Source organism: Theropithecus gelada, chromosome 18, assembly GCF_003255815.1.
Source record: "Theropithecus gelada isolate Dixy chromosome 18, Tgel_1.0, whole genome shotgun sequence".
NCBI classification, from domain to species: domain Eukaryota; kingdom Metazoa; phylum Chordata; class Mammalia; order Primates; family Cercopithecidae; genus Theropithecus; species Theropithecus gelada.
Genome location: NC_037686.1, coordinates 5,539,988 through 5,561,847, shown reverse-complemented (window position 1 = coordinate 5,561,847; position 21,860 = coordinate 5,539,988). Strand labels below are relative to the sequence as shown.

Genomic DNA, 21,860 nt, shown 5'->3' with positions numbered 1-21,860 from the left:
TCTCATTGATGCTTGGGTATCTGCTTCAGCAGTCTTTATTTCTTGTGAATTTCTGAAGGTGCAGATACCAGATAACATAATTTTTGTGCATATGGTTGAGTACAGGGTCTGAGTCAACTGAGTAAATGCATGGATTTGATGACATCTGTTTTGGCTGCTCAGAGGTTTTGTTTTGGTATATATACTCTCTAGGACATAATTTTCCATGTAACTGAAAGGTACCTTAACTGTAAATAGATGGTACCCCATCCTCTCCTCTCTTCATTACACTGCCTACTAATCAATATAAAATCTGATAGACAAGTTTAAATATTAAATCACCTGAACATTTTTTATTTGAAATATAAAATCGCTGAATATATTTTTTCCTCAACAATTTAAAAATATTCTTTGCTTTTAGTTCAGCTTTTTTCTCTGGGCCTGTGGTAGACTCTATGAAAGTAATTCTGCCTGATGAAAAGGTTTAAAGATGTTCCCTAAAACACTTTACAAAAGAACCGTCTCTCTGGAAGTTGACTCTCATGGGGATAAAGTAGCTTTCAAACTCCAACAATAATGGTTAGTTTTGAAATATCTGACCTGTTTGTGGCAAGGTGGGAGTTTGCCTCTCTGGAATACCACTTAAGGCAGCAATGCAGCTCTTGAAAGAAGTTTTATAAAAGCAAAACACCAAGCTCTAAAGAACAAGGCATTTTAATGTGAGCTGCTACTACTTTCGCAAGAGCCCAGTTGCTTTCCTAGAAAGCCGTGCTGTGATTCCCAACAACCGTGGACATGCTGTTCCTTGTGTGGTTAAATCACATCTTGATTTCAGCTGTTAAGCACTGGTTAATCCTTCTAAAGTCTGGACAATGAATGAAGTGAATGAAGTTTGGACAGTGAATAAAGTATCTTCCTCCACCCTCCAAGATATTGATGGTCACTCTTTGCATTTGTGTGTGCTTTACAGTTTCTCAGTGACAGTCCAGTTCAGTTCTTGATTTACCCTGAGGATGATCCTAAACTCGCGGTAGCCATTGTTTTCTGCAGTGCCATTCTCTCACTTTGGCATTTGAATATGTCTCTGACATAGCAACTACAACTTTGTATTTTAATTACTTAATTACTCAGTTGCTTCCTCTGTTAGACTGGAAGCTTCTGAGAGGCCGTGGACATGTCTTTTTCATGCCCAATGTCAGTGTCTGTTCACTGTAACAGGCTCACAAATGTTTGTGGAATGAACAAATGTTGAATCGTCAGTCTGTTCTCCATCTGTGGCTTGTCTAACGCCTCATCCCGGAGGACTCAGCTCAGAGTTCTCTTTCTCTAAAGAGGCGTCACTAGCACCCCACCTCCCTGAGCTAGCTTCGGTGCCACTTTTGTGTGCCTTCAGTGAATGTTGAACGAGGAAAGTGTTCACATCATTGCAACATCACTATCTTCCTGCCACACCTGACCTAAGAATGGGGCTTGAGTTATTATCCTCAACTTTGAGTCAGTGGTGCTTACCACAGTGCCTGGGCAGTGTTACTCAATACATGTACACAGTAGATTTTAAAGTTCTCTGTTTCTTTTTAGTATAATTGTGTAAATGATAAAGAAGAAAAAAATTAAAGAAAACGTTTTTGCCAATGAGATACATAAAAGGATTTAAAAATGCCTCTGTTGTTGTTTTTTGTTCGTAATGCATTGTGGTAGTTAATTCAACCAATTGAGTGCCGGACATATCTCAGATTATCCATCATGGGTGATATAGATGTATCAAATTACTGTTTCTGCTTTTTTGTCAGATAAAATTCAGTTGTCAGCATAAACCAGAATCATATAAATGGTGTAAAAGAACCACCGTTCCTTTACATAGTTGAGGCTAAGAATCATTTTGGACACCATCAGCTCCCAGCCTCAATAGCCACTCAAACAAACAATCCTTTGATTGTAACTCAAAATATCCCATTTATCCTTCCCACTTCCTCATATCACTGCCTTAGATTACCATTGGTCTACTCTTCCCACCTAATATTTTCTCATCATGTTATTATAAAATTATATTATTGTGCATTTTTATTCATATTGCTTTGCTAGTCTACCCAGTGTGCTTATGGGTACTTGGCTTGTTTTTTTACCTGGATTGAAAACGATTACTTGAAAGAGTTATTTACAAACCTGTTGGTTAAATGAAAGAAAAATTAGCCTTGAATAAAAATACCCAAGATAATCAGTGGTATTAACTCCTGTACATTTCTTCCCATTTCATTATTGGCAACAATAAAAGTGCCATTTATACAGGAGCGAATGTTGGAAATGATTCTCGTGGCATCTCTTGACAGACCTGTGGAGGGCACTCTGTGGAGGTAGAAGATGGAGTGCACTTAGTATCGAGTGCCTCTGTGAGTCATCACAGATATGCTTCTGACCTTCAGACCATTTTAGCAGTTAGTAGATACTGTTTGTCTTCTCTAGGGTTGTGTAAGCTCAGAGAATTGGACATCTGTTTTGAATAATTTGATCTTAAATAACATTTTTAAGTAAAGCCACATGAGTGTTATTATATCATTTTATTGCATTAGGAAGCAACAAGAATAAAAAATATCCTCTGGTCTTCTGAAGAGATCCAGGGGTTGATTTAATTGTTTATATTATATTAAATGTCCTACTTAAAATTCATGTTTTTCAATGAACATTGGTACTTGTTAAATAATAGATTTTATTTTCATCTCCTTATCTTGCATTCTGTCACTAATTCTTTTGTTTACTTGAGAAGAAATAATAGAATTAGTTTTGACTCCATACTGCCATCATAAGCATAGTGAGTTTTAACTTTTATTTTTTAATAAGAGAATAGCTCATGTAATTTGAGAGTCGACTAATTTTACTTTTTAAGAGTTGTAATTCAAAGCTGAAGATGACCCTAATAGCTTCTAATGTACTTTTTTTGTTCTATTTTTAATTTTCTCCAGAGAGCGTACACCACCATTATTTGGTTATCTGACTCTGAGATGTGCTGTGAAACCTTGATTATATGTTGGGCTAAATCATCAGCTCTAGAATCTGACTGACAGGATTACAATCTGCTTTTCTGTGTGACCTTAGGGAAGTTTTTTTAAACCCTCCTGATTATAAAGTGACAATACTTCTCTCAATGTTTACTAAAGGGACCGAATGACATAAAGTGCTTAGCAGAGTGGCTGGCACATAGCTAGCACTCAAGTACAGGTTCAGTAACAACAAGAGCAACTGTAACAACAACACAGCCAAAAGGAGGGAGATGATTGCCTGTGCTTAGAACAGGGGATGCCAGGAGACCTCTTTTCTTTTGGGCTGGAAACTGCTTTCACGTTAGCTAGTCTTCTTTTCTTTGAAGTAACAGGACCGCTTTATATAAACCACTGATCGTGATCATTAATACATTAAAAAATACTGTTTTCATGTCTGGAGCAGTTGCTTCGTATTTATAGTCAATAAATCAAAACCTTGTAAGGTTAAAAATATATACGGCTTTTGGCTAGAAACCTGACTTGTAGGACTGTCTTCTGTAGAAATGAAAACTGTTCACGTGGCTCCTTACCGGATGTTCTTTGTCGTAGCGGGTGTCGAAAATGTAAATTTGGGTCTCTGTGTCCTTATTGGCCTGAAGAGTTGTCAACATTATATTATTGGTAAAGGAACAGAACAAGCTGCAGAGGAATGTGTCAGCTTATTATTCTTTGAATAAAGTAGGAAAATTTTTTTTTAAACCTTTCATCTATGTGTCTGTATGTTTATTTACATATAAAGAAGTATTGAGGGAAACCTACTATTGTCTAAATGGGATAAGTTTCTGGTCAGTTAAGTGAGAGTTGGGAAGAAATGGTTACTTTTTCCTTTGGAATCCTTTTTTTTTTTTTGACATTTTATAAAGGCATATGCAATTTTTGTTAATTTTTTTAATGAAAACTTAAAATGGGGAAAGAAGGAACTGGGTCTCTATGTAAACAAAACAGTTTGCAAGGATTTCTAGAATTTAGCTATCTTGTTTTTATGTTCTGAGAGTAATATAAATAATTTTCCCCAATATACAGTTATTTCCCTCTAAAGCCGATAGATCGGTTGTCAAGTGAGGACATTTCAAATGAAGCTTTTAAAAAATGAAATTTTAAAGTGGTTATGCTAGAGACAAAAAAAAAAAAAAAAAAAAAAGAGGGAGAGAGAAACGCCTCTTTAGACCTCTATGAAAAATGAGTTTTAAAACCTAAAGTTTTAATAGAAATGTAATAAGTTATACTGGGTTCTGAATTAACAACAGCAACAACAAAACCTGAAAACGAAATAGTGTACTCAATAAAAATAACTTTCCATCTAGCCAAGCTTAGTGATACAGTGATGGAAATATACATGTATGAATCTGTTTCTAGACCACCTACCTAAGGGAGTAAATCAAGATGCACTGAGTTCAGCTATTTCAATTATCCTATAGCTCCCATAGCAAGGAGCCAAGGAGCTGAAAACACTAGGAGAAACAGAAAACCGAAAGCTTCCTTCAGAAATTCTTCACAAATGGCCTGGTGCAGTGGCTCATGTCTGTAATCCCAGCACGTTGGGAGGCTGAGGTGGGCGGATCACTTGAGGCCAGGAGTTTGAGATCACCCTGGCCAGCATGGTGAAACCCTGTCTCTACTAAAAATGAAAAATAAGTTAGCTGGACATGGTGGCGGGTGCCTGTAATTCCAGCTATTGGAAAGGCTGAGGCAGGAGAATCATCTGAACCCAGGAGGCAGAGGTTGCAGTGAGCCGAGGTCATACCACTGCCCTCCAGCCTGGGTGACAGAACGAGACTGTCTCAAGAAAAAGAAAAAAAGGAAATTCTTTACAAATGATAAATGACATATCCCACAGTGGGTAAATTGTTCACTATATTATGGTGTATCCAAGGAAACTATGGGTATCAGTGGAACATTCTTGGTAACATGCACCTTTTTTTTTTTTTTTTTTTTTTTTTTTTTTGATGGGGTCTCCCTCTATTGTCCAGGCTGGAGTGCAGTGACACTATCTCAGCTCACTGCAGCCTCTGCCTCCTGGGTTCAAGTGATTCTCGTGCCTCAGCCTCCCGAGTAGCTGGACCTACAGGTGTGTGCCACCATGCCCGGCTAGTTTTTTTGTATTTTTAGTACAGACGGCATTTCACCATATTGGCCAGGCTGGTCTTGAACTCCTGACCTCAAGATCCGCCCGCCGTGGCCTCCCAAAGTGCTGGGATTACAGGTGTGAACCACCGCACCCGGCCAACATGCACCAGTCTTGCCAAAGACCTGAACCTTACCATCTTTACTCTTTTTTCAGCAAATTCGTTTGTAAAAACCATTTCCTCCCTGCCTCTTCCTTTCTCTCTATCCCGGTTACTCTCCCTGTATATTTGTATGTGTGTATATACCTGTAATAAAGCCGTGCATTGCTTAATGACAGAGTTGCATTCTGAGAAATGTATTGGCAGGTGATTTTTCCATTGCGTGAACAGGATAGAGTGCACTTACACAAATCGAGATGGTAGAGCCTACTCCACACCTAGGCTACAAACTGTGTAGCATGTGACTGTACTGAATAACTGTAGGCGACTAGAATACTATGGTAAGTATTTGTGTATCTAAACATAGAAAAGGTGCAGTAAAAACACAGTATTACAATCTTATGGGACTGCAGTTATATATATGGTCCATCTTTTGCCAAAATGTCCTTAAGTGATGCATGACTGTGTGTGTGTGTGTGTGTGTGTGTGAGAGAGAGAGAGAGAGAAATTCAAAATGTCTATATTGATATAAATTCATTAGGTGATTTAAAAAAATTGGTTTAGTCAAATTAAATTTTCAAATTGATTATCTTTTTTAAATCGCATGTCCAACCAAGTACCGAAGAAAGACATGTTAATTTTCTGTAATGCATTCTCAATGATACAAGATGATCCAAAATTCAGTTCATTTAGATATTGTTAGCGCTTTTAAAAACTTTTTAAAAATCATTTAAAACTTTCATTATGAAAATGCTCAAAATACACATGAGGAAGAATCCACCCTCAAGCTTGTCTTAAAACAATACTCATAGTTGATAATTCTGTGGGTCAGCAATTGGGGCTGGACTCTGCTGAATGGTTCAGCTGATCTGAGCCATGCATGGCTGATCTTGGCTGCATTCACTTTTGCATCTGCAGTCAGCTGTCAGGTCAGCTGGTCCTAACTGGGAAGGCTGTTCTGTGCACCACATTGTCTCCCGTCCTCCAGCAGTCTAGCCTGGACCTGCCCCCATGGTAGTGAGCATGTTCACATGTTATTCTCTGCTATCTTAAATTTATTTAGCTCTGCTATCTTATGTTTATGAATAAAATTAGGTGTTATTTATATATATACTTACAAGGATATAATGTTCTTCCTGAAGTTATCTAACTAATGTGCTTCCCCTTAAACTGAGCGGCAGCTTAGTATCATGCTTAAGAGCACAAAGTCTAGAGCACATTTGCCTGAGGTTCATATTCTGTCTCTACCACTTACTACCTACCTGATCTTGAGCAAGCTACTTACCCCCTCTACGCCTGAGTTTCCTCCTTGTCTGTAATGAGTAAAAGGGTTAATATACGTAAAACATTTGGAAGAATGCCCAGCACGTATTAAATATCATATAAGTATCAGCTATTATCAGTTCCCATAGTAATTGTTAATATAGTTATGTATTTAATGATTTGAAAGTTTTTAACAATTGGTTTTATAAGTATAATTAGCAGCTTTCATAATCACCATTAATTATTGTAGCCTTTTGCTCTTACAATTAAATATATGTATTTATAATTTAATAGACTTGGTAGCATCTAAGCATTTAAATCACACTAGAAGATTTTTTATTCCATGTTGCATCTAGAATGATTATTTATGTTTGAAAATTCATGTTTAGATATTGAAGATAAATCCAAGTGCCATGCCTGGTTTGTATTACTGATCTTGTTATGCTGATTTAAAGATGGATGATGGTAACCTGTATAATCACATGATCATTGATACCCATAATTGTATGGTGTAAGAAATTACCTTGAAGTAAGAACTCTGTTATCTTGTCTTCCTAGGCTAAGTTCAAATACATTTGGATAAAAACTGGGACAAAGGTTGAATTTTGACATATATCTGTTCTATGCCAGTCACTCTTTTAAGAAACATTTTACATGATTTACTTTATTTATTCAACCACCTCTTTGATTAGGAAACTTGCAAAGAAGAGTAGTTCACTTGCTCAAGGACATACAATGTGTGACTGAGTCAAGATCCTAATTCCGGTTGTTTGGTTACAGAGTCCAGCTTTTCCTACGAAGCTCAGGGAGCCCTCCTCAGGTCCTGCCCAGCACAGGACTTTGCTTGCCTTAGTCCAGTTCTTTCACAGTAGGCACTGTGTTTTTCAGTTGATGGATGAACTGGCTCAGATTGAAAGTGATTTTCATAAGGTCACAGAACTAGCAAGTTTTGTAGGTGGGATTTATCTGCCAGCCTGCTCTTGGCAAGGAGTGTGACTCTCTCTGTGGCCTCTGCTGTTGGGATGCTGTGTGTGATAAAATCCCTGCTTCTTTCTTTCCTGAACCCTTCCAGGAACTTCACCAGAACCTCACAAGCACATAGTGTTGAAATGTGTATGTAATTAAGAAATTTATCCATGTTAAAATTATACCCAGCATTTGCTTTAACTTAAATGTCTTGGTTCAGTGGTAAAATAACTATTTTCCCAGACATCTCTGTTCTAATTGTATTTCTGCTAATGCAGATTGCTTTTTCATATTATTTGCTAATTATTTATTGGTATTTTGATGCTTTTTCTGGTTAATTAATCCAACAGATTCCTTAAGTTCCAGACTTTTGATAATTTATAAACTTGATACTGTATTGTTAGTTTAATGTGGAAGCCGTTTCATTTTCTCCACTGACTCACCTTGTTAAGTTTCGACAGTTCCTTCTTTTCTACCTTCTGAGCAAGCAGTGAAAATTCCTGCATGACTCTGGTTTCCCACCCTAGTTGGGCTAATGAAACATCCTTTGGCTTCTTCTTCAGGAATATGGGGGACGTTCAATCAGGAAGGTCGACAGAACCCTTGGAGCCTTTTGAACTGTTTTATAGGACAAAGGATGACTTAGCAAGCTTCTTCTGAGTACCACTAGCAAGTGTTTGAATGTGTCAAAGATAGACCTTTTAAATATTTAAGTTTGGCCTGCATTTTATATATAAGCTAACTGTACAATGTCTTCTTAAGGCAAGTCATAATAGTTTAGCTGGTAGACTATCACCAGATAGCTCTGATCTGCAGACCATACTGAATAGCACAAGCTTTTTTTCACACATGGAAAGAAAAAAAGATCTCTGAATCAACACTAATTTAGGGGAAAAATAAGCGGAAGCTTATATTGTGATGGCTTGTGTCATTCTGAGATTTATAACAAAAACGAACCTGTTTCTAAAGATGTCAATCAATGAAAAACTTGACGTATGGGAAATTAAACAGCCTCTTTAGAACATTCTAAATAGTCAACCTGTCACTACTCGATTGTTGTATGTGTGGCTCATTTCCTGAGATACAGTCATTAGCGTCCTCAGATAGTTACAAGGTTGTGTTTGCTTTACTCAGTGTTTGTTTTTTACTTACAAATTACAAAACTCACACCTAGTATTTTCCACCTAAGTCACTGAAGCAGTTTGTCTAAATGACACACTGTAATACAATTTAGTTCTCATTAAAGCTTCCCTTTTCTTATAAAAAGAGAGCACATTACTTGTTACTGCGGAACCCCCCCGGGTTTCCTCTCTGCAGTGAGTCTCTTCCGATGCTGCTTTGTCTCGTATGATAACTGTGTTTCACAAGTCCCTTTTAAGATCGACGGTCCTAAATCCATAAAGTTTATAGCCACTTCTGGTGGTTACTTATGTACCCGTTGGTGAACTTAATGATCTGATTTGCTAATTCTGTGAATCTCTTTTTATTCTTTCTGTGCTGAATGAAAACAACTTAAAATATGATACACAACTGAACTGTGAAGTTCTTGCTGGAGGAATAGGTCCAAGTTTGTATTGCTTGTAGTTCTCAAAATGCCCCAATACATAATGGGTGCTCAGATGAATCCTGCCATGGCTAAAAGGGACTAGTTAAGGTGAAATCATATATTTTTGTTCAGCTCAATATTTCTATGAATAATAAAAATAGCCATTCAGTTGTGCTGTGAATCACTAAATTGACAATTGAATATCTTTTTGGTATTTAATATAAATGTCTTAAAGCAAAGGTTATATGCACATCTGAGGTGTATGAGCTGTGCTTATTAATTTTGTAGCACCTAGATGGATGTGGAATTCCTTCAAGTAGAACAGAGTACCAGGAACTAAATGGCATGATTTGTAGAATGGTCCATGCCAGGATGATCCCATTAGCCCCTGTCCCTGGTGAGGGAGTGTATTAGTCCATTCTCACACTGCTATGAAGAAATACCTGAGGCTCGGTATTAAAAGGAAAGAGGTTTAATTGACTCACTGCTCTGCATAACTGGGAATGACTCAGGAAACTTACAATCCTGGCAGAAGGTGGAGCAAACACATCCTTCTTCACATGGTGGCAGGAGGGAGAAGTGCCCAGCAAAGGGGGAAAAGCCCCTTATAAAACCATCAGATTTCAGGAGAACTCACTCTCATGAGGGTAACCACCCCCATGATTCAATTAACTCCCACTGGGCCCCTCCCACGACACGTGGGGGTTATAGGAACTACAAGATGTGATTTGGGTGGGGACACAGCCAAGCCATATCAGGGAGTAAAGAGATGTGCAGTTGGTTAGAGAGTTTTACTTCAGCTTTCTTGTGATACAGTGTTACTTCTTTTTGCTATCTTACTGTGTTTTCACCAGCATATCATGAATAGGGCAAAAGTTAGTACAACTAACAAATGGTCTCTTTCAGTAATTGTTGGGAATCCACAAGGAAGGCAAGAAGAGACAGGGCAAATAGAAAAGAAAATGCGTCATTTGGGAGAAGACAGAATTTTTGTTATTCATGTCTCATTCCCTAGCGGCTGAGAAATAAGTATTTCATGTTTGTAGGAGGGGCATAGAAGAGGCAGTAGCTTAGGAAGGATGCATGATATCTGCTCTGCAGAATGCGAATGCAACTTGGAGACTGGTTTCATCAGACTGAAATGGGTGCTAATAAGCATTTTTAGAGCGATGGTGGCACCTGCCTGGCAGAGGCTTTGTTCCCTTTGAGCGTTTCTCCCGTAGTTCATTTATTTCTCCCCAGACCTTCCTCTTCCCTATTTCAGGAAGTTTCTTGAGACACATTCTTTAGGTGCTGTGTGAGTACTGGCTGAGGGAGTTGGAGGAGGGGTGTAACCTGGCATTATGATAATCGGGATGAGATCAAAGTGTAAAGGACAAATTAAAAATGAAAAGCTTTCTAAGGAAGCAGAGCACAGTGGTTTTGATTATTGGGAGGAGTTGCATTATGGTCTTAAAGCATTTGTGGGCTCTGATGGTTGCAGCCAGAATTAACTGATTAATTGATTTTGCAAAATGCAACTGAGTTAGAATAGAAAATGTACACGCAGTACATATATACACGTGGTTAAAAGCATAGTGATACATATTTTTTTAATGAAAGCCTGGGTATGTGTGTGTAGGTACATGTATATAGACACACATTGCTTTACACATGTATACTGGATGTAAAGAACAATATATTGGCCTGGCATGGTGGCTCACACCTGTAATCCCAGCACTTTGGGAGGCTGAGGCAAGTGGATCACATGAGGTCAGGAGTTTGAGACCAGCCTGTCCAACATGGTGAAACCCCGTCACTACTAAAAATACAAAAATTAGCTGGCATGGTGGTGCGTGCTTGTAATCCCAGCTACTCGGGAGGCTGAGGCACGAGAATCACTTGAACCCAGGAGACGGAGGTTGCAGTGAGCTGAGATTGTGCCATTGCATTCCCACCTGGGTGACAAGAGCAAAACTCTGTCTCGGAGTGGGGCAGTGGGGGAAATACAATACAGTATTTTGTACTATGAGTTACAGTCAAACCGTTTGAAAACTATTAGTCTTAGGAGTATTGCCTTTGGAGTTTGAAGGTAAAAAGTTTGCATTCCCCTTGACCTTATCTGATGCTTTCACTTGTCCTCTGGTGGGTTCACCCTGCTCTCTTTCTTCAGACCTTCATTGTTGTGAGGATTTAATTAGATAAAGTTCATGGAGGACCTGGCTTAGGCACCGGTGGCCCATTTTGCTCCCATACCCTCTCCCCTTCTCCTTAAGATGTGCAGATGTACGTGGTGATTCTATGTGCCGTGGCCTGCTGGCACCCCTTGTTTTCTCCTTTCCTTGAAGCCAGGTCTTTTCTGTATTCAGAGCCTGGGTACAACCTTTCCATTCACCATGGCTATGTGTGTCCACTTGCTTCCCGCTTTCCCTCTTCATTTTCTTCTGCAACGTTCTTTCATATTCAAAGGGCTTGGCCTTTATAACTTACCCTTGGGTTAAGAAACCAGATATTTTTTTCATTCTTTTCTTTCAAATTTCCTCATCTACTGTTGAGGGAAAATGTATATTTGGGTACCAAGGATGCTATACTGCTTTTCTCTTTGCTATAACTTTAAGCCTGTGCTACTCAGTGTGGTCGGCAGATCAGAGCTGGCCCACGCATTGTTTCTAGTCCCTGATCAGTTCAATACAGAAACTGAGAGCAAGTCTTTAGAAAATTTTTATAGGAATTTGACAGAGTAATTTTATTTCTTTGAATAATAACAAATCTGGGGCTACCATGTTGTGTGTCTAAACAATTTCATTTTTCTAGCAATTCCTGTTTATTGTGTTTTATATAAATTGGTCTGAGATGCACTGGACTTTAAAAAAAAACAACTGATTTTTCATTATAGATTGTTTGAGAAGTGCTGCTCTAGTGAACTGAACTGTTCTAACCGGTTGTATCTGAATAGGTCAGATGAAGCACAAATAACCCCATAAAAGAGAGTCAGGAGATATGCCTGCAGTGAGGGAACTCGTTAACATTTTGTTTGCCTCTTGTATTCTAAATCCACAAATTTAAAGGCATGGTCATACAAGAAAAAGGCAAAACAGCCCAAGGGAGGCAAAGACCAATAATCTGTGGCTTTTGCTAAAATTAAGAACTTTAAAAAGTGAATTTTATAATAGCTTTAAAGTTCATAAAATGCTGCTTCTCTGTAAGCTAAAGTATTGAAGAATACATGTAGCTCTTCCTTCCTGCTGGATAATGGAAAATATATGTTTTTTGTTGTTTGCAAAGTTTCTCAAATATACTTGGAAGACAATTCATGTAGTTTTCTCAGCCTTGACAAATCTAGAGCCCCAAACACACCAATGCAAATTTTGATGATGGGTTAGAAAGGAATAACTAATTCTGTGTAGTTATTACTGCTGTCACAAACAATGATGGAAGATAGTTTAATCAAAAGCATTTGCCAATGGATATGATTAGCTAAATTTAATTCACCCAGAGATTTGAGAATGTGAACATTGGATGTTCTTATCAAAGAGTTTTCCTTTTTGGGGAAACCAAAATAATTATTCTTAAGAAGCTTCTAAGTCTGCATCTAAAGGCTGTCCCTTTTTGAAGCTGACTCCATCATGCAGAGCTCATTTCATTTGCCTGCAATGATATATTTTCTACTTATATACTAGTGACTTAAGGGTGTTTTGTTATCTGAACACAAACAGAATTTCTATGCTAATTTGAATTACGATTCTTAAAAAATTTACCCAGTTGGAATGCTTTTTGTAGGAGGAAAGAATTGAAGTAAGGAAGTAACTACAGAGGGAGACCCAATTACTCTTTGAAAATGCATTTCCTCAGTCAAAACATTTAAGCAGAAGGTGAAAATTAAACATTCAGCCATATAGGGATAGCTTAAAAAACAGACTTCATAGTCTAACATTGAATATAAATGCTTTGAATTCTGTAATTCTCTAAACATTGGTTGGTGAGTTGACTTCATACCTTCATAGCGGATAGGTGATAAAAACAAACAAAGAAGCAACACTTCTCTCCCTCCTGCCGATTGTAACTTGACTGCAGGTTGCTGGACTTTCACATTTGCTTCTGTAAACTCATTGGCACATAATAGTACACCACTGTCAGGAAACACGAGTGCGGACAGAAACGTCACCTTTTGTACTTTAAAGCTCTGAGTGAAGTCCTGATGGCCACACAGTGAAATAAAGATAACCTTTCCCCAAAAACATAAGGGCAAGATTAATTGAGTTGAAGGTTTTGTGTTATCTCAGTACTAATGTTCTTCTCTCTTAAAGAAAGGAAACTTAAAAATTTACACTTAGGTGAATTATAGTAGGACCAGGAGAGTTGTGAGGTGAACAGGGGGAGATAGAAATAAATGGTAAAGAATTCCAGCTGGGCACAGTGGCTCACACCTGTAATCCTCACATTTGGGAGGGTGAGGCAGGAAGATTGCTTTAATCGTGGAGTTAGAGACCAGCCTGGGCAACATAGTAAGACTCCCTCTCTACAAAATAAAAAATTTAAAAAAAGTACCCGGGTGTGGTGATGCATACCTGTGATCCCAGCTACTCGGGAGGCTGAAAGGGGAGGATCACTTGAGCCCAGGAGGTCGAGGCTGCTATGAGCCGTGATCCTCCCACTGCACTCCAACCTGGGGGACAGAGTGAGACCCTGTCTCTCAAAAAAAGCCACATAATTTTAAAAAGCCATACATTTAGTAGGTTTGAGGAGCTAAAGTCATCGTAATGAAAGTCAGGAGCATTTGCTGGGCTTATGCTTTGTGGCGGGCTTTGTCCCACTTGCCTTGTATGCATTCGTGGTTAATTATCAGGCTGCATAGATACACCAGTTGGGAGACTGTAGAGGAAGGGAAAAAGGGAATCTTGCAGGGGAGTGTACCTCAGGGGAAGGTGCTCGGCAGAGACTTTTCCTCTAAAAGATCATGAGTGTTGAAATCTGAGTGCTGCTCAATTGATTTCCAGATCATTTGGGAGAGACTAGCCATGGGGGCAGTCGAGATAGAATTGCCTCCCGAGGACCTGAACCTCTCCCAGAGGAAGAGTGTTCGTAGAGTCTGCATTTCCACCAAAGTCCTGCCCCTGCACTTGAGAAGCCTCTCATGAATTTCACAAAATCACATGCTGAAAATAGCAGATCTAGGGCTGGGTGTAGTGGCTCATGCCTGTAATCCTAGCACTTTGGGAGGCCAAGGTGGTTGGATTACATGAGGTCAGTAGTTCAAGACCAGCCTGACCAACATGGTGAAACCCAGTCTCTACTAAAAATATAAAAAATTAGCCAGGCATGGTGGCAGGCACCTATAATCCCAGCTACTCGGCAGGCTGAGGCAGGAGAATCGCTTGAACCCAGGAGACGGAGGTTGCAGTGAGCCGAGATCGCGCCGTTGCACTCCAGCCTGGGCGACAAGAGCAAAACTCCGTCTCTAAAAAAAAGAGAGAGCGAAAATAGCAGATCTTGTGAGAAGAACGGGGTTGGGGCTGACCCTTCCAAATCTATGCAGCTTTGTAACTGGCGAGTGAACAAAAACAGTGACAAAGCTAATAAAAGTGCTGGCTCTCTGAACTCCACTCTGGCACAGACCCCGTGAGCCCATCCTCGGCCCTGAACCTCAGACCCTGAACCCAAGGCCTCCACTTCTTCCCACTCTCCATAGAAGTCCTTGAAGTCATTCTCTTCTAACATTCTCTTCTAATAGAGACTACTTGCTGTCAACTTAAAACTATGATCTGAGATTTGTCTTCTTCATCAGTCCTTTCCTTTTTTGTCCTTTTGAAACACAGAGGAAGGGCGCAGAGGCTGCACAGTTCTTCACTCGTTCTTACAGTTTTGGAGACAGCTTAGGAGTGGAAAGGGACATGAAACCACCAAAGCCCCTTCTTGCCACTCCTTGCGTTGAGGAAAGACACTTCTGTAGGATGTTTAGCTTTGTTTAAAAGACATCATGCACTGATAAAGCTTTCCCTTTATTTGAGAGAACAGTTGCCCCTGATCACTTCACAATGTTAATGTCCTGCAAAAAATTGCACATAAACCAAAAGGACTTGTGTGTAATAGGGATGTCACTCCCCATCTAGTAATCCTATGTGAGCTAATTTGCATTACAGAAGCATGCCTCAAAGCAAAATAGACTATTCTAAGTCAAACAGGGAAAAAAGGAAGAGAAAGGACTTTAAAAGCTAGGATCACTTGAGTAACTTAGATTATACCTGAATTTCACCTGGATCTCAACATAAAAATTCTTGTGTACTTTAGACACAAGAGTGTAAGAGCATTTCATGCTGGAATGGAGCACAGTGGATTAAACATTGGAGGCAGGCTGTGTAGCTAGAAAAATAACAGTTTTGGAAAACTGGGTGATTTCCTAAACAGTAATGGTAGAAAGGTACCTAGTTTATGTAAATATGTGAAAGGAGACTCCTCGGAGTGCTTCACAGGATGTGGGCAACACTTATTTTGCCATCCTGTGTATATTGCCATGCTTTCCACCCTGGTTGCCCAAGCTTAAGTGATGGGAACAATGAGAGAAACAATCTTCTTGGCAATATGGTCATACTCAAGGTTTTGTTCATTCAGACGTGACCTGAAGAACATGTCATGCCTCAGCGCCACTAATAATAATATTTGTGGTAACTGTTGTAGATAACAGAGCCCCCAGTGATAGAATCTGACATAAATCAGCTTTTATTTTACTAAGAGCAGAAAAAAACAATCTGTAACTCATATACACCAACGTCCTACTCTGGATTTGTGATGGGGTTCATCAACCCTGCATGTTTTGAAGATTTTTTACATTTGTAAGCAATAACTAACCTGAATTATTTCAATGATACTCTCTTGCCACTTGTTCTTTCTCTGCCCCAACTCTTTCTTAAATCACAGTTAAAGTTCCTCCTTAATGCTGAAATGTATTTCATAGGTAAGTTATATTTCATAGATAGGTTCGCTTGTGACTTGGCTTTTGTATTTCTAGGTGCATAACATTCATTGCTTGAAAAATTGCTCTGTTTCAAAATAGCTACTATAATTTCCCTTCGCTGGTTTGAAAGGGTGTTTGTTTCATATATGTTCAAAAAGCACATGAAGAAACTTGAGGTTACTGGAGTGTGGCCGAATGAGTAATGGGCTGGAAACTCAGAAGCTCAAAGTTCTGGTTTTGCCACTAACTCATCCTAAAACGTAGATAAACTGCTTCTAATCTCTCTGTGACCCCGTTCCTGTTTGTCATAAATGGTGTTAAACCTGGCTCACCTCATAGCTGTAAAGGTAGGAACCATAAGAAAGCATATGATAATATAGATCCTTTAACAACAGCCTCTTAATCTGTGAAGGATATCTACATCTGTATTTTCCATTTAATACTTACAGGAATTCTTTGGGAATTACTATAAAAGGGTGGTCTTCCTGTTTTGCTGTTTAGGCAATCACAGCATGTAAACAAGACAGAAATTCCATACATTTTCTAGTACTGTGTATGTGTGTGTTTCCTGATATGTGTGGGTAGACAATAAACACATATTAACATGTATACACACCTTGAACATTATGATTCACAATGAGGGTACCCATCTGTGTAGTATTTTTATTTTTTTCATTTTTATACTCCAAGTTCAGGTGTACTTCCTCCTTAGAATTTCAATACATTTTTTCCTCTGTGCTGAATCAGACCTATGAAAACCTATTTCCCCTTTTATGTTTGAACATTTTGCTTTTATCTTTTACTCTGTGAAATATAAAATTCCTATGGGGAAGGCTCAAGTGCTTGGTATCTGGAAAGCTTGAATCCATCTGGAAGCTCCTCAGTACTCCCAGGTAGGTTAGGGCCATTGCCTCAAGATCCAAAGAGCTCGTAAGACTTCTTAGAATGATTGTCCTCCAGTTGGGGCAGTGATTGCCTAAGTCATCACCTTGTTGTGAGAACACCTCCACTGTCAAGGAGAAGTCAGTTGTTCCAGCGATGGAGGTGGGTACTGGTGCTGAATTACATTGACAGCAGGGAACATGATGGGGCCAGTATCATGACCCTAAGATTCACAGCCCACCTAATCTTTTGTTTTTCTCTGGGTTATACAAAGTGATTACTGAGTAATGCTAACATGATGGGACAGTGCTGTTCAGTAGAACTTTCTGCTAGGTGGAGATGCTCTGTATCTGTGCTGCCCAGTGTGGTAGCTACTTGTCACATGTGGCTATTGAGCACGTGAAACACGGTTGGTGTGAATGAGGACATGCATTTTACATAAGGAATTTTAATTTTTAATTTAATTAATCACCTGTGACTCCTGACTGCTAGAATTTAAGGCGAGTCTACAAACATTTTGCTACATTTCTGTTATTTAGAAGTCAAATTACAGTAACATCCAGGGAATTTTCCATTAATATTATGTGCGCTCTTGAGAACACATAGGGGGATGACAGGAGGAGGAGGAGGTGATAAATGAAATAGGAATGAAATAAATGGCAGTTTCAGTAAGACATGGAATTGCAGGGCCAACCCATGTAAATGATGGTGGGTTTTCAGAAATAACCAGAAAGTAGTGTTTCAGGGTGTGACTCTCCTTGATTTTGTTTTTGCAGGTTCTTTCATGCTGGTGAATGCCTCTGGGAGACCTGAGGGGCAGAGAGCCCACCTACTCTTACCCCAACTTAAAGAAAATGACACCCACTGCATCGATTTTCACTATTTTGTGTCCAGCAAGAGTAATTCTCCTCCGGGGTTACTCAATGTCTACGTGAAGGTCAATAACGGGCCACTGGGGAGTCCTATCTGGAATATATCTGGAGACCCAACACGTACATGGAACAGGGCCGAACTGGCCATTAGTACTTTCTGGCCTAACTTTTATCAGGTATGTGCTTTCTTTTTATTACCTATTTTGAAGCATCCTCTAATTTCTAAAAATATAAATTATTGTTATATCATTATAATCAGAAAAAGTTGGTGTATTTTTGTTGGCAAGGTTGTGGAGAAAGGGGAACTCTCATCCTACACTGTTGGTGGGATTGTAAATTAGTTCAGCCCCTTTGTAAACCAGCTTGGATACTTCTCAAAGAGCTGAATAGAGACTTACTGTTCCACCCAGCAATCCCATTACTGGGTATACACCCAAAGGGAAATAAATTACATGAGTTCAGGTGTTTTTTGGTAGAATGTTTATCACAGCACAATTCACGATAGCACAGACATGGAATCCACCTAGGTGTCCATCAGTGGTGGACTGGTACATACACACCATGGAATACTGTGCAGCCATAGAAAAGAATGAAATCATGTCTTTAGCAGCAACTGGAAGCCATTATCCCAAGCAAATTAATGCAAAAACAGAAAACCAAATGCTGCATGCTTTTACTTATAAGTAGGAGCTAAGCATTGGGTGCACATGGACATAAAGATGGGAGCAGTAGACACTAGAGAATACAAAAAGGGGGAGGGGAGCAAGGGTGGAAAAACTAACTTTGGGATACTGTGCTCACGACATGGGTGACAGGATTAATCATACCTCCAAACCTCAGAGTCATGCAATTTACCCAGGTAACAAACCTGGGTAAAAAATAACAGTATTGAGAATACTCAATTAATTGCCAACTATGAGGAGGAATAAAGAGGATTGCAATATTTTGCTTTTCTCTTTCTTTAATTCCTTTGGCTCAGACAGGAGCCAGCTGGAACATGCATCTAAGATCATTTTTCATGTTTAATTGAGGTGCTTGTTCCTCCTGAATCTGCAATTTAAATAAATAAATAAATAAATTTTTATAACAGTGTAAGAAAATCCTATACTATTTGATAAGGAGTGTCTTGAGGCTTTGTCAAATTAGTAAAAAATACAATTCAAAATTTGTTTATGCCTGGCATGTATTGTTTTAAGAAAATAAAAGTCACTTATAGCAGGGCAAGAAGTGCTGTCTATGGGGTTTGCAAATATATTTTCTTTTCTTTTTTTATTTTTCTGACTGGGACTCGCTCCATCACCCAGGCTGGAGTACAGTGTTGTGATCACAATTCACTCCAGCCTCAAACTCCTGGGCTCAAGTGATTCTCCCGTCTCAGCCTCCCAAGTAGCTGGAAGTACAGACATATGCCACCATGTTGGGCTAATTAAAAAAATTTTTTTTTTTGTAGAGACAGGACCTTGCTGTGTTGCCCAGGCTGGTCTCAAACTCCTGATCTTCAGTGATCCTGCCACCGCGGCCTCCCAAAGTGCTAGAATTACAGGCATGAGCCATTGTACCTAGCTGGATATTTTAGTTTCTATATTAAGTAGGCCATATGTGACACAGAAAGGCATAGCACCTGAGTCTAAAAGAAGATGCCCTCTGCAAATGGGTTTCAGGAGTAAGTGAGTCATAAGAGATGAGCCCTGTGGAGATGAGCCAGTGAGGGGCAGGTCCTTGCTTCTACCCACGTAAGCAACAGGGAGAAAATAACAGATGTAAATGGAGTCCTTGTCACAGAGGCACTGCCACAAGGCCTGTCCTGTTATTTTGGGGGCTCTGTGGAGACCCGCAGTAACTGCTTTGAGTTCCTGTTTAAAGGAACTGAAGGGCGGAGGCCCATGGGCAGTTCAGAAGTGGCACCAAACCAGTTCTGACGTCACGTCCTGTCTGCCCTTCAGTTGGGGATGCCTGTGACACAAGAGCATCCTAACTTAGGATCAAAGTGGGGAATTAGTGACAGTGGGCATTTGGAGAGCTTTTTCTTTTTTGTCCACAGCATCTTTTAAAACTAACAGTATTGAGAAAACTCAATTAATTGCCGACTACGAGGAGGAATAAAGAGGATTGCAATATTTTGCTTTTCTCTTTCTTTAATTCCTTCGGCTCAGACAGGAGCCAGCTGGAACATGCATCTAAGATCATTTTTCATGTTTAATTGAGGTGCTTGGTTAGACATAGGGAAGAGAAAGCTAGGGCTTTCCAGGGCTGCTTGTCTTCAAAATGGGCACGAACAGCATCCGGTAATCCATTCTGCAGGTTCGGTGTTTGTGAGTTAAGATCCATCAACCCCAATTTCTCTCCCCCTGGATTGATGAATAAATGGGCTGTAAACTTCTTGCTTAATTTATCTTTGTAGGCATATACCTACAACCATTTCTAGGATTTAATGAGTGACAAGTAAATGTGTTCTTTTTTAATGGAAATGAAGAGATAGGGAAAACTCTGTTAGTGCATGTGTACATTGTTAAGATCTTTTTAGAGTATGTACTTTGGCAATAAGTTTTAAAATTGTTTAAAAAATTAGATATGCTTAAATCTAGCAATCCACTAGTAGGAATTTATCCTAAAGAAGTAATGAAGAGTGATTTGCAAATAATTAACTACTGGGATATTCATAGCAGCTTATTTATAGTAAAGAAAAATCAGAAACAGTATTTTTCCAACAATAGAGGATTTGTTAATTTATGCTATCTCAATACAAAAATTTATTTTGCAGCCATTAAGAATAATGTTATGGAAGAAAATTTAATGATGCATTTAAGGTTATGTTGTTAAATGGATTAAACAGGTATGAAGCAATACATTAAATTCTATTTTTAAATTTAAAAAATCTAATAAAGACTGAAATATATCTTGAAATAAATACATAAGAAAGTGGTGTGGTATCTCGGCTGCGCACAGTGGCTCAAGCCTGTAATCCCAGCACTTTGGGAGGTCGAAGTGGGAGGATCACCTGAGTCCAGGAGTTTAACACCAGCCTGGGCAACATGGCAAGATCCAGTGTCTACCAAAAAAAAAAAAAAAAATTAGCAGGACGTGGTGGCGTGCACCTGTAGTCGCAGCTACTCAGGATGCTGAAGCTGGAAGATCTCTTGAGCCTGGGAGGTCGAGGCTTCAGTGAACCATGGTCGTGCCACTGTACTCCAGCCTGGGTGACAGAGTGAGACCTTGTCTCAAGAAAAAACTTTTTTTTTTTTTTGTCGTCTGTTACATTCTCAGTTTTCCCCAACGTACATGTATTGGTGTTATTTATAAAACAAAAAGTAAAAATTTGTTTTTCCTCCAGAAGGAAAATATCCTATTTAATAAAACACATTCTTTTTATATAAATGTACTAGTGACCAATCGGTAGTTCAAAGCATATGGCCTCTGGGACAAAACTTAGGAAATGTGTTTCATAGGGTTAAAAAACAAGTGGGTGACCGGGCGCAGTGGCTCATGCCTTTAGTCCTAGCACTTTGGGAGGCTGAGGCAGGTAGGCAGGTGGATTGCTTGAGGTCAGGAGTTCAGGACCAGCCTGGTCAACATGGTGAAACCGCATCTCTACTAAAAATACAAAAATTAGCCGGGCGTGGTGGTGCGTGCCTGTGGTCCCAGCCACTTGGGAGACTGAGGCACAAGAATCCCTTGAACCAGGGAGGCGGAGGTTGCAGTGAGCTGAGATTGTGCCACTGCACTCCAGCCTAGGAGACAGAACAAGACCTTGTCTCAACAATAACAACAAAAGGCCACCAGTAGAAGTGGCTTTGGCCAAGCTAGGCCTCCAGAGGTTTTTGTATGGTGGCCTAGGCTGAGAAGCTGAATGTGATTAAAGACCTTCTTTTAGAGGAACCTTTCCCAAAGTAGGGAAGACAGGGATCTGGAGTGTTCCCACTGCCCCTCTGGGACCTATTTTAGGTTCTTCCTCAGTCTCCGGTTGTCTGCTGTGGTTGTCTCAAGATTGTCTCAAAAAAATAATAATAATAATAAGGAAAAAAGAAAGGAGAATCTCTCTAGCTAGTGGGATAACAGGTAAACTTTTTTTTTTTTTTTTTTTTTTGGGCCAGTGGACCACACTCCTGGTTGAGTTCAGAAGGTACGTCCTGCTCATCTTTTCCCTGAGCTTCTTCTCTTGGG

The 21,860-nt window shown here is 39.4% G+C and overlaps 1 protein-coding gene across 3 annotated transcripts in view; it reads left to right on the top strand.

Moving 5' to 3' along the window:
• The window catches only part of PTPRM (protein tyrosine phosphatase, receptor type M), an 840,737-nt gene that overhangs the window by 310,151 nt on the left and 508,726 nt on the right, over positions 1–21,860 (top strand). For all 3 annotated transcript variants that reach the window (XM_025365055.1, XM_025365057.1, XM_025365054.1), the window contains exon 3: positions 17,604–17,875. In XM_025365055.1, coding sequence (XP_025220840.1) covers positions 17,604–17,875 — 272 coding nt within the window. The remainder of the gene's footprint in view (positions 1–17,603; positions 17,876–21,860) is intronic.